Source organism: Nicotiana tabacum, chromosome 7 (assembly GCF_000715075.1).
Source record: "Nicotiana tabacum cultivar K326 chromosome 7, ASM71507v2, whole genome shotgun sequence".
Lineage (NCBI taxonomy): Eukaryota > Viridiplantae > Streptophyta > Magnoliopsida > Solanales > Solanaceae > Nicotiana > Nicotiana tabacum.
In genome coordinates this window covers 108,026,032-108,039,898 of record NC_134086.1, presented here as the reverse complement: position 1 = coordinate 108,039,898, position 13,867 = coordinate 108,026,032, and the positions used below count along the sequence as shown (strand labels likewise).

Below are 13,867 nucleotides of genomic sequence, written 5' to 3'. Positions count from 1 at the left end.
TCATGTCTCCTTCGATGACATGGAATTTGGCGTCTTGGGTCGTGCTAGCCACGGTGACCAGAAGGATGATTTCTCCTTTCGTTGTTTCACTTGCCATGTTGAATCTGTTGAAGACTCGAGTGGCGGGTACGATTTGGTTGAGCAATCTGGGCAGCTCTATTACCCTCGACCTGACAATATTGGCCGAGCTACCTGGATCCACAAGTATACATCTTATTTGAAAAGAATTTACAAGGAAGGAGATTACCAGTGGATCATTGTGATGTTGAGACATGGTCTCGGTGTCCTTTTTGCTGAATGTGAGGGCGTCCTCGAGAATATATCCCTAAGTCTGCTTTTCTCTGGTGATGGATATTATCGTTCTTCTCATTATGGGTTTCTGCAGGGCATCTCCCCCCCTCCCATGATCATAAGGATGATGTGTTGCGACTCATTTTCCTTATGCTTCTTTGTTGCCTCCCTTTCTCAGAACTGATTTTTAGCTCGATCACTAAGGAATTCCCAGAGATGTCCTTTTGTTAAGCAGTTGAGCTACCTTTTCTCGTAGTTGATGACAATCCTCGGTTCTGTGGCCGTGCGTGTTATGAAATTCGCTTACCAAGTTGTAATTCCTTTGCTAAGGATCTGATTGTATAGGTTTGGGCCATTTGGCGTCTATGATTTTACTGATGGCGAACACTATATCTGATACATTGACGTTGAAGTTGTATTCTGACAAGTGGGGCGCACCCGTTGTCACTACGTTGTGATCGAACCTGGCTCTGTTGATGAGCCCTCGAGGATCCTTTCCTCGATCCACTCTCCGATCATTACGAGGTAGGTTGCGCCTCGGGGTGTTGCTCCTATCTTCGAGGTATGTCTGATACTTTTCTTTGTTTAGTTTTGGTTCCTTTGCAAGGAGCCTTCTCGGTTATACTAATCCCGAAGGGGATCCCAGCTGGTCATCCTCGGCCTTGATCTTTGAATGGCACCGGTTATGGACGTCTGACCAGGTCACAGCTGGGTACTCGATCAGGTTCTATTTCAGCTATTTTGAAGCCACCGAGCTTCGTTTGTTCAGACCTTGAGTAAAGGACTGCACTGCCCATTCATCAGAGACTGGCGGGAGCTCTATCCATTCTATCTGAAAGCGAGACATGAATTCCCGTAACATCTCGTTCTCCCTTTGCTTGATTTTTAAAATGTCGGACTTTCTCTTCGCTACTTTGATGGCACCGACATGTGCCTTTACGAAGGGGTCTGCTAGCATGGAAAATGAATCTACGGAGTTAGGAGCCAAGTTGTGATACCACATCATGGACCTCTTCTAGAGTGTTTCCCCAAATGTTTTCAACAATACAGACTCGATCTCGTCATTCTTTATATCGTTGTCTTTTACCGCATTTGTGTAGGTTGTAACGTGCTCATTAGGGTCAGTGGTCCCGTTGTACTTAGGGAGTTTCGACATTCTAAACTTCTTTGGAATAGGTTTTGGGGCCGCCTCCTCGAGGAACGGCCTTTGTATGAACTTCTTCGAATCTACTCCTTTGAGAATCAGAGGCGCACCCGAGATCTGGTCGACCCTAGAGTTGTAGGTCTCGACCTTCCTATAGTTGGCTGCTATTATTTTCTTGCCCGATTCGATCCTTTTGGTGAGATCCTCAAGCATTTTTTACTATGGCCGGGTCGGCTATCGATCCGTTATTACTCTATCTCTCGGGTACCTATTCGGTCGAGGGAGCTGTTTCCAGTGTTGTTGTGCTGGGAGTCTTCAGATGGCTTTGTAACTGAGCGATAGCCAACTATTGTGCCTGCAACATTTCAAAAATAACATGAAGGATAACTTCCTATTCTTCCTGGGCCGGGGATTTTTGGGCTTCCTATTGGTCGTCATGACGTATGCTCCTGTCGGTGTGTGAGGTTTCATTGACCTGCTGTGTGTCCTGTTAATCCGCATCCGTTAAAATCTATCCGGGCGCATTATCGGGATTCTGCGGTGGCGAGCCGACAACTGGAACAACCACACCGTTTTCCCCATGGTTTTTGAGGTTGTCGTTCTCGACTCTGTTTACTAAGCCAGACATTTTGTCCTGAAATCAAAAAATCTTGGACAAGAAAAAGTGTAAAAGATAACTTGAGTTTTTGTAATGAAACCAGCAAGAAAATAATCACTATTATTTTTAGTCCCACGGTGGGCGCCAAACTATTTACCGTGAAAATGGTAATATCAATTAAATTTGTAAATGGGACTTTAAAAATATATGATCTATTTTTATGCTAGTTGTTAGAGCAGTTGATGCTAGGCGTATGAAATTTAATGATGAAGTACAAGCTAAAACGAGGAAGTAATCAAACCTAGAGGCTTGCTACCCGGGATTCGGACTGATCGATGAAAGGCCTCGAGGTCGATACTCGGCTCGATCTCGAGCTATCGGGGGTAATCGGGAAGGGGATAACAGTTAGGATACAATTAAAGGAGGCTCTTTATGGCCAATGCAAGCAATAAATGAAGAACAAGTATGAAAGCAATAAATGGAAAGAGTAGCCTCGAGCAAATAAGTTAGAGAGAAAAGAGAGAGAATTGTTATTGATCTTTTGAAGAATAGTTCGAGTGACAGCCGCCCTTTACAAAGTGGTGAGGATTCCCTTTATATTGGAGGGGAATCCTGTTATAGTACAATGTATACTAATTGTAAAAGCATAGAGATGGAACGGATAGACTCGACGCCTTGATACAGGCTCTAGTAGGCCGACTCTGTCAGACTTAGTCATGTGCCTTGGGAATTCCCCCTTTTGCTCTAGCCTCGATCTTCGTCTTCTTTGAGTCGGGCCTCGACGAGCCCCGAGGGAGGGAACTCAGTCGCAACTGTGCGTCTTCGGGGCCTCGAGACATTCTTCTGAAGTGACTTGATAGCAAGAAATTAGGCCTTCTGATTTCGCCGCATACAAAAATGCTCCCCAAAGCTTCTTCCCGTTTGAAAAGAGATGAAAAATAACTCAAATTCGCGAAGGCATCTATTTATATGTTTTGCCCCGCGATACTGCATCTGCGGTCCAAATTTACGCTTCTGCGGTCAAGGGAACCACTTCTGTGGTTTTCACTAAAGCCTCTTTCTCCGCACCTGTGACCCAGATTCCGCATCTGCGGTCCCTCAGGTGCGGTACACCTCCCGCTTCTGCGATTTATGCTGCCTTCACTTGTGGCCGCATCTGTGGATCCTTGTCCGCTTCTGAGAGTCTGCACCTGCGGTCCCCTAGCCGCATGTGCGGTTATGACAGCAATAGAAAAACTTCAGCTGCCAAACCCAACTCAAAATCTTGCGTTAACCATCCGAAACCACCTCGAGGCCCCCGGGACCTCAACCAAAAGCACGAACAAGTCATTTATCAATATCCAACTTATACAAATCATCAAAACACCTCAAACAACATCGAATCAACCAATTAAGATCGGATTCAAGCCTAAGAACTTCAAAAACTCTTGAATTACGCTTTCGATCAAAAAGTTTATCAAACCTCGTCCGAATGACCTGAAATTTTTCACACACGTGACATTCAACACTACAAAGCTACTCCAACTTTTGTAATTCCATTCCGACCCTGATATCAAAATCTCACTATCGAACCAAAAACTTCAAAAATTTAACTTTTGGCATTTGAAGCCTAATTAAGCTACGGACCTTCAAAACACAATCTGAACACGTCCCTAAGCCCGAAATCACCCAACGGAGCTAACGGAATCAACGGAATTCCATTCCAAGGCCATCTTCACACTACTCCGACTGCAGTCCAAATTCTAAGGCTTAAACTCTCATTTAGTGACTAAGTATCCCAAAACACTCCGAAACTCAAAATAAATCCTCCCGGCAACTCACTATAGCAGAAACAAACACGGGGAATGCAGTTAATAGGGGATCGGGGTGTTAATTCTTAAAACGACCGGTCGGGTCGTTACATCCTCCTACACTTAAATATTCGTTCATCCTCGAACAATCATAGTGACATACCTGAAGTAGTGAAAAGATGAGGGTAACGGCTGCGCATATCCTGCCCGGTCTCCCAGGTCGCCTCCTCGACCGGCTGATCCCGCCACTGAACCTTCACTGATGCAATTTTCTTTGTCCTCTGCTTTCGAACATGCCTATCCAATATTTCCACCAGCTCCTCAACATAAGATAGATCCTTGTCCAACTAGACTGAACTGATGTTACGTCTCACGTTTTCATATGTTAAAAGTTTCGTCTTCAGTTAATTGTTGTAGACTCGGGAATGAGCTATTTTGACGTTAACGTATTTACATTATTTATAAAAAGCAATAAATAAGTGTCCTAATGGATAAATGGTACACGAATTAAAGAAACGAGTTTTGTTGAAAGTGGCCAACTTGGAATAAAATACGGGTTGAGCGATAATACTCGATAATTATGAACTAGTACCATGCAAGGTACCATATGACCATGGTAGTATAATATATAAAGTATATATGAAATATTTTAAAAATAAATAGAATTTTAAGTAATTTGGGATAATTTTAAAATTATGCGAGTAATTGATTAATTACCGGGCAACGAGACATTACCCAGTAAATTAATAATGAGTACAGATTAATAATCTTCACCCACCCTTCCACGTGGCATAAAGCCACAAAGGCAAAAGATCACTCTTGGTCACTTTGCCAGATGGCTACTATGTAATAACCAAAATCATGACTTACGTCTTGATAAGATTTATCCATGACATTTAGTAGGAATGCCTTGTAATGACATTGAAGCAGAAACATTCCATTTCAAAACAAAGCTTTAATTGAAGCGATTTTGTCCAAACTTCAACAAATCAAAGCAGGATTTCGTTCCTCAATTTCAAAGTTCAGAAGCTTAATCTAATTTTTAGGTTCTAAGTTAAATCCACGAAGGTTTCCAATGGAATATTATATAGAGTTTTTCCTACTCCAAGTATGTTAAGGCTATCCCCTCTTTCTTTTGGCATGGTCCAAATTATACCAAAGAAATGAGAAAATGCACAGTTTCCATAAATTACTCTATTCATAGAAATATTAAGGGTGTCTATATTCTTGATTCCCCATGTAAATTATTACTATCGTATGTTCATCCGGAAGGAATATTGAGGTTATTACTATTTTGCATGCATTTTACCCATTTATACATGAGCATTGACCCACGACTATATAGAGTTATATACGCGTATATATGTAAATATATGTATATGAGATATGTAAAAAGGTTACGGCGTTATATACGCACCACCACCTGATCGGCTGGTATATGTGGATGATGTTGCCCACAGTGGCCGAGACGATATGATGGAATGCCCTAAGTGGCTTGATGATATAATGTACACACATACCTATGCATGACAAGACATTTATACGCACGTGAATGACATTATAAATGTTTTAGAATTTATAAAATTATTCAGATTTAAAGATGTGTTTCTATATTCCATGTTTCATCTATGTGTTTTATGTACTAATTTCCATGCCTTAGATACTCAGTACATTTTTCGTACTGACGCCCTATTTCATGGGGGCATGCATTTTATGCCAGCAAATGCAGTTAGGCAAGCTGATGGTCCCCCTTCTTAGGATCCCTGATAAGCGAGAGTTGGCGTAATCCACTTTATTCAGAGCTGCTTTTGATTTTGGTACTATACATTTGTATGTATGTATGTATATATATATATATATATATATATATATATATATATATATATATATATATATATATATATATATATATATATATATATATATATATATATATATATATATATATATATATATATATATATATATATATATACAATTATATTTCTATTAGAGGTCTGTAGATAGTATGTCTAGTTGGATAGTATGTGGCCTTGCCGGCTTCCAGTTTTGAGATGTATAGTTGTCTATAGCAGCCTTGTCGGCTCGCCCTACGTATGTTGTACGTATATGTATGCATGCCTTTTTTGGGAAGATTTCCTTCATGTACATTATTCTCGTAACTCAGCAGATATTATACAGGTTCATATCTTAGATGCATGCTTTGGGGTGTTTGACAGGTAGGACTCAAGAACCCATCGCGGCCCATCGGTTTGAGTCGTGACAAAAGTGGTATCAGAGCAGTTTAGTCCTAGGGTTGTCTACAGACCGTGTCTAGTAGAGTCTTGTTTATAGGTGTGTTGTGAACCACAGTTATAGACAATAGGCTATAGAACATATAGGATGTTGTCCTCTCTTCTTATCTTAGATCGTGTGATATAAGTATTTATGTTCCTAATGATGTTTTACGTTTTTAGCGATGCCTCCGAAGACTACAACCGTTAGCACGGGTCAGAAGGCTACAAAGGTGTTAGAAAGGGAGAAAAGTTATGCTATGGATTCAGACCCATCGGAGATCATGGGTTCTATTGAGGAGGATCCATATGAGTCATCCGTTCGAGCTATTTCGACCACTCCGATAGTAGATGGGGTGAGAGGAGTTCCGGCCTCACCAAGGCCCTTAGTTTTAGAGCCCATTGATCAGGGTATGAGGGGAGTAGTGCATGGATTGGCACATCCGGGATTCCCTCAGGTTCAAAACTATGTCAAGGTGGACACCAGCTCTTATGAGGTTCCGGATAGTCCACAATCTTGGGAGTCCATCAATCAAAGTTCGTTGGTGTATGTTATGAGATATGCAGAAGAAGAAGATAGTAGTCGGGCAAAGAGGAGGAAGGTAACTGATAAAGACATGAAGATTCCGCTTCGAAGTGTGTCCGATCGAGGTTCTTATATAGGACGAGGCAATGACCCTCTACTATAGACTTCCTCCAAGTGTCAGCTTTTGGTTGGTGAGTTCCACCTCTTCTTGGAATATTACCAAATCAGGGTTCTAAATGTGTTAGGTTGTTTTATGAGGATGTAGGGAGCCCCGTCCCGACTTGTATTTATTATGGTTATGCATACTTAGAGGTTTTGCAGATAGTATCATGTATAGTTTTGGGTATGATATATCTACGGCCTAGTCGACCCCTATGTATATAAACTTTTTTCTAAATTAGTTATGCGAGTTAAGTCTTAATATTGTTACTTATATATATGGATGTCGCCGTAATGGCCTGTGATAGATTTGATAATAAACAAGGATAAGGTGCATGGTGTTCGGCTGGGTAGAACTTGAATTATTATAATAGGTATGGATTGGTTGGATTTTTGTTATGCTAACATCAAGTGTGGGTCAAGGATGGTTTAATTTCAGCCCCCAGGAGAGCCTGTTTTAGAATGGGAAGGTAATATGGCATCACAAAGAGGTAAATTCATCTCCTATCTCAAGGCAAGGAAGATAATCATAAAGGACTATATTTATCACTTAGTTCGGGTTTGGGATGTGGAATTAGAATTACCAACCACTCAGTCCTTCCTTGGGGTTAATGAGTTTCCTGATGTTTTTCCTAATGAACTTTAGGGTCTCCCGCCAGAGTGAGAAATTGAGTTTGCTATTGACCTACTACCAGATGCTCACCCAATATCTATTCCTCCCTATAGAATGGCCCCCGCAAAGTTGAAAAAGTTAAAAGAATAATTAAAGGACTTACTTGAAAAAGGCTTTATCAGGCCTAGTACGTCACCGTGGGGAGCACCTGTGTTGTTTAAAAAAGATGATTCCTTACGAATATGTATTGATTATAAACAATTGAACAATGTGACGATCAAGAATAAGTACCCACTCCTGAGGATTGATGATTTATTTGATCAGTTGCAAGGTGCCAAGTGTTTTTCAAGGATAGACCTAAGGTTCGGGTACCATCAGGTAAGGGTTAAGGATAAAGATATTCCAAAAACAGCATTCAGGACTAGATATGGTCACTTTGAGTTTTGGGTTATGTTATTCAGCCAGACCAATGCCCCAGCAGTATTCATGGACATTTTTTTTGACACTCCACTAGGCAAGTGCCTAGGGCTAGTTTTATATATAAATGGAAAGTCAAAAATCAAATACATTGTTAGGAGGTCGTAGACGATGAAAGAAATAAACATTATTGATTACATAGCTCCTATTACCAATATTGAGCAATGAACTCAACATTGATATTACATTATTTAATCTAATAAGAAAAAATAAATGAGATATAAAAAATAGCCATGATATGTTTTCCCACATAAATGCTTTAGAAAGTATCGCTTTGCCGCATCTTTAGTCTCCTTCCTAATGGTGTATTAATTGAGAGTGTAAAGTATCCTGTAGAAAACCTTTCACACCTGCTGCGGCATCCAAATTGAGTATCAACAGTCCTTGTTCTTTACTGACATGATAAAAATTTTCCTTCGCAGTATGTAATTTTCCTTGCTTTGTGCCGCATGCGACTTCAAATTCATCTTTCCATTTCCACGCCATTTGTGCTTCCTCTTGATCCATATGATCAAATAATTCAGTTATGCTATATATCCTTCTTGAACAGATGTCAAACTTCCTCAGTAGAAATGTGATCTCCAGATACAAGTATAAAAAATGGGCAGTCTTCTGTTGCACATGTTCTTTTCGATCTTTAAATTTTGGTATGAATTCACAGTTCTTTAATTCTTCAGAATTCCAACCATGGTTATCTGCTACAAGCAATGCCTAGTTCTTATTTGCTGTGATAGTTATACAACATTTTTCTTCCATAATTCCATGTATTAACTGCTGCCGCGACATTGGTACTCTAGACATTGTGTGACATTGCACACTGACTTGAGTTCCTCTGCACTTTGTTGCCTCACCTCAGACGTGCTGTAGAAATGTCGACTATTCATGTTTGCTAGAACATGGTGATAATCGTGTTCATAATCTCGCAACATGTGGTGATTAATGTACAGTGTCATGCTTGTGCCTTCCACAACTTCACTCTCATTGGAATGAGTACTTAGTACTAATACCACCAAAAGAGAGAGTTTCGCACATGGAAAGGCATGCCTTGGTTCCATGCTTGTACCTACGCTCGATTTCCTTTCTGCGGACTGAGTACAATGTACTAATACCACCACAAGAAATTTCCTGAAATGGTTGGGCATGGACACAGTAGCTTCTTCTTTCCTCTTGTGTTCATTGTATATCCTGCTATCTGAATGTGTTGATTTCCTTCCTCTAACCTGAAGTACCCCCCCCCCTAAATCCAACTAAAAACAACTACATTTTCCATGTTTTGCACATTGTATGCTATTTATAATTGAATTTTCCAGCTGTTTCCACGTCTTCCTTGTGACTCAAATGACTCTTCAGTTGTATTCCTGTTGGCTGATTCCCTGTATGTGCAAATGGATTCCAATTAAAAATTGAAGTGATCCATCTGCAGACCTGATCATCAGCTTTGTGCTTGCTGTGATCATATTTGCTACTGTCCCTTTTGACACCAATGTCGTGTGTTGTCCCTTTATATGTTGTTGAAGTCTTATTTGATTCCTCATATGCTAAATTATGATGTAGCACTGAGTATTTATGACTAAAAGTCTGCATTTTTTCCAGAATTATCTACCAATTCAAGTTCTTTGTCATGCCAAAACTAATGTATTTCCAGCAATGTCTCCTCCTTCTTGTGCATGTCACTTTTCCTTCTTCAAGGGAATGAGCACATAGTGCTAATACCACCCATAGAAGTCATATTAGGTGACGATGCATGAGCTCAGTATCGTTTCCTGTAAAAAAGAACACAAGGTTAGTGAAAAAATAGATCAACATCATCTCCTCCACAATGATTTGAGTATATTGATCCTGATTTATTTCCATCTCCGTCACCAATTCCTTTGGCCTTTTCTTCACCTCTACTTCTATTGTCTCGACACCTTGACTCTCAAATATGGGTATTGCAATTTATCCCCATTAACCAGTCTCCTGCCTTGTGTGTCAAGATGATGGAAAGAGTGGCATTCAATGAGCCCTTGATCGAGTGCATAGTTTGCCAAGTGATCAGCTAACTTGATCCCCTCTCGATGTATATGTGATATTCTGCCATTGCACATGCCTAACATCTACCTTATCTCATTTACTTCTTTTTCAATAACCCAAGGTGGCTTCCAAACTCCTTCAATCACATTCTTTAGCATCATTGAATCTGTTTGCACCCAGATATTAAATATATCATTGGCCATGCTATATTTCAAAGTCTCCAGAATGGCCATAGCTTATGCTTGTGTATTTTTCACCTCTTGAATTTCCTTTCCACACACATACAGCAGGTCACCCTGTTCATTTCTCAAACAATAGCCAATTGCACTTCTTCCTGGATTACCCCTCGAGGCTCCATCAGTGTTGATCTTTGTCCGCCTTTGCATTGGTAATTCCCATAACACTTTATTAAACTTTAGCTTAGGAGTGTGTTTTTCCATCATTTTAAGTATATCAGGCCATTTGAAAGGTACATGAACAATCCCAGGCTTCCTCAACTTAATGAGTGACTACACAGTTGTGCACACTTAGTAGACCACCCTGTTAACAGACACCGGTTCCCCATGTTTGTTGCTATTCCTCCTTTTCCATAGTTCCCAAACAATGATACAAGGTAGAGCTAGAAAATGGGCTTTAGTCTAGGCATCACCCTCAATGTCCAGCACTTCACTATAGCTTGCTGCAAGTTTAACTCCTCCAGTGATAGCCCAGCATATGAGAAAAAATATGACCAAACTCTTGTGGCTGTGTAAGATCGGATAAACACATGGCCTACTGTCTCTTCATTTGGCATTACACAGCACCAACATTTTGAAGGCATGAAGTACCCCATTCTTTTTAGTGCATCATCCAGTGGTAGTTTGCCTTTCCATAAATTCCACATAAAGAAAGATATTTTAAAAGGTAGCCCCTTAATCCACATATTAGAGTATGAAATAGCTGGATCTTTCCTCCTCCTTATGTAGTGCCAGGCAAACTTAACTGTGAATTGCCCTCTAGTTTCTAGGCTCCAAATAGGCTTGTCCAGTTCTTCTAAGATTGCTGGACATGGTATGCTTTCCAGAATGTGCAATGCTAAATCATCAGGCAAAGGTTCTCTGAGCTTCTCTGCATTCCACTATCCTTCGAACATCACCTCATTCACATTGTTAATTGATTCATCAACAATGAATTCCGGAGGCGTTACAAAGTAAAGAGCTCCGAAGCATGTCCAATTGTCGAACCAAAAAAGGGATGATCCCATTTTTAATTTCCAGAAAATCTGATGCTCCACAAAATCTCTACAGTCCAACATCTTCCTCCATATACGTGATCCATTCCTCCAAGGAACCACAATGGCATTCAACTTCTTGCAATAATTTTGGCTCATAAAAGAACTCCACAAGGATGGCTTAGTCCTAAAATTCCACCATAATTTGCAAAATAAGGCTTTGGACATATCATGTAGTGATCTAAATCCTACTCCTCCTTCATCATAAGGTAGGCATAAAGTGTCCCACAATGCCCAGTGTCTTGCTCTACCATCAATAGAATTACTCCAGTAAAACCTAGTATAACTTGTGCAGCTTGTTGATCACATAATTAGGTGGATTTACTGCTGAAAGCAAGTGAATAGGCATGCTCTGCAGTACACTATTTATTAGTACTGCCCTCCCTCCAATAGACAACAGTCTGCCTTTCCAAGCTTGTAGTTTATCAAGTACCTTTGTGATTAATCCTTCATAGTAGTCCATCCTTCTCCTTTTGTAGAAAATAGGACAACCAAGATAGATGAATGGGAAGTCTTGCCTTTCAATTCCAGTAACTCTTTCTATTTTTTCTCACAACCTCCTCACTTGTTGAATGATGAACATATACTGCAGATTTGGATTTGTTAATTAGTTGCCCAGAAGTTGCTTCATAAGAGTTCAGAGTCTCCACAATCAGTCTCAGAGAAGTGGTATGTGCCGATGAAAATATAATTGTGTCATCTGCATATGCAAGGTGGTTGATCTTGGGACTCCATTTGGGCAATCCATAGCCACAGAAGTACATATTTTGATGCAATGCATTCAGCCCCCTTGAAAGTGCTTCTGCAGCGAAGATAAACAAAGCAGGTGACAAAGGATCACCTTGCTTTACCCCTCTAGTCGACTTAAAAAACCATATGGTTGTCCATTCACAAGTACTGAGTACCAGTTGTTAGATACAATACCAAAAATCAATCCAATAAACCTTTCTGAGAACCCCATCTTCCTCACAACTTTAGTGACAAACAACCAAGACCGTCTATCATATGCCTTCATCATGTCGAGCTTAATAACCACATTAGGACCTGCTTTTGTTCTTAAGCTGATGTCAGTTATTATTTCCTGAGTAAGTAAAACATTTTCAACAATATTCCTTCCCTTCACAAAGCCTGGTTGCTCATCTGAGATAATATTAGGAAGTATATCCACTAACCTTTCATGAATGACCCTCGATATGATTTTATTTGTGAAATTGCTCAAGCTAATTGGCCTTAGATCTGAGAAAGTTTGCACATCCTTCTTCTTTGGTAACAAGACTAAATTTGTGTGAGTCACAAATTTAGGAAGTTCATGTCCATTGAAAAAAGCCTTCACCATCTGTACTATATCTTCCCAAATGATTTCCCAACAAGCATGGAAAAAATTGCCATTGAAGTCATCCGGTCCACCTGCATTGTCTCCATTCAATCCAAATACTGCCCTCTTCACTTCTTCTCGTGTAGGCTGCCTTGTGAGATCATTGTTCTGTTCCTCTGTCATCATTGAGGGTACATGATCCAGTATTGAAATGTCAGTAGGAATACTGTCTTGCTATTGGAAAAGATGCACAACATCATTGGCTATACTTTCAGAATCTTCCAGCCAAATCCCATTCCTGTCTTGTATCCTTTTGAGCTGCAGTTTCCTTCTTTTACCATTCACATGAGCGTGAAAATGCTTAGTATTTCTATCACCATCTTTAAACCAAGTCATACCTGCTTTTTTCTTCCAGAAATCTTCTTCTATAGCCCACACACGAATCAGATCAGCTTGAACTCTTTGGAGCCTTTCACGATTTTGAATTGTTGGATTCAGTTCGAATTGAGTTTCATGCACCTTAACTACTTCCTCCAAACTGGCTAGATTTTGAAATATATCACCAAAGGTTGCCTTACTCCATAAAGATAGAGCCTTCTTCATTTTTTTCAACTTGTGATTGAACATTATAAAAGGACTCGCCTGAAAGTCTGCATGCCAGCTCTCCTTAACAACATCTAGGAATGTGTCGTGTTTGATCCAGAAATTTAAAAATTTAAAAGCTTTCTTGATTGGACCAGCATTGGGGTTATAACTAAGGTGCATAGGGCTGTGATCTGAGCCAATATTAGATAAGTGATTAATCTCCAAACCTGGCCAGAATTGCTGCAGTTCCATATTTCCCAAACACCTATCTAATCTTTTAAAAATGCAGTCCTCCTCAGCTCTCCCATTCCACCAAGTGTAGATGTTTCCCTTGAATCCAAGATCAAACAAATTGCACGTATTAATACAATGCCTAAAGTCATCTATCTCATTGAAATGAACTGGAAGTCCTCCAAATTTTTCTTCTTCATCGCATATCATTAAAGTCTCCACCAACGAGCTATGGCAAAGTCATATCACTGGCTAAAGAGTACAAAGTATCCCAAAGCTCAATTCTTTCAATTGCATCGCATTTAACATAAACCATCGTAATGATAAATTCCTTATGATCATCAGTGTCAGTCATTTTCAAAGTGATCTGTTGCCCCATGTTGACAAGAATGTCAAAATCAAATTTTTGATCTTTGAAAACCCATATCTTGTTGGATACATTAACCACAACTTGCTCAAAACCAAGCCTTCTCCTATATTGATCCACGGTCCTGATGTGTTGCTTAGGTTCCATCAGAGCAATAAAATCAAAATGGAATTGTCTATCTATTGTAATAACCCTTTCAAAGGCTTGCATAGTGT

The 13,867-nt window shown here is 40.0% G+C and overlaps 1 protein-coding gene across 1 annotated transcript; it reads right to left on the bottom strand.

The window, feature by feature from the left end:
- Window positions 1-12,703: 12,703 nt before the first annotated feature.
- Window positions 12,704-13,495, bottom strand: LOC142162219 (uncharacterized). Its single transcript, XM_075218543.1, has one exon. The coding sequence runs from the start codon at window positions 13,493-13,495 to the stop codon at window positions 12,704-12,706; it is 792 nt and encodes a 263-aa protein (XP_075074644.1).
- Window positions 13,496-13,867: the final 372 nt, after the last annotated feature.

What these genes read in the sequence shown, in the direction of transcription:
- LOC142162219 (XM_075218543.1), bottom strand. Translation starts at nt 13,495, where the DNA reads ATGATATGCGATGAAGAAGAAAAATTTGGAGGACTTCCAGTTCATTTC.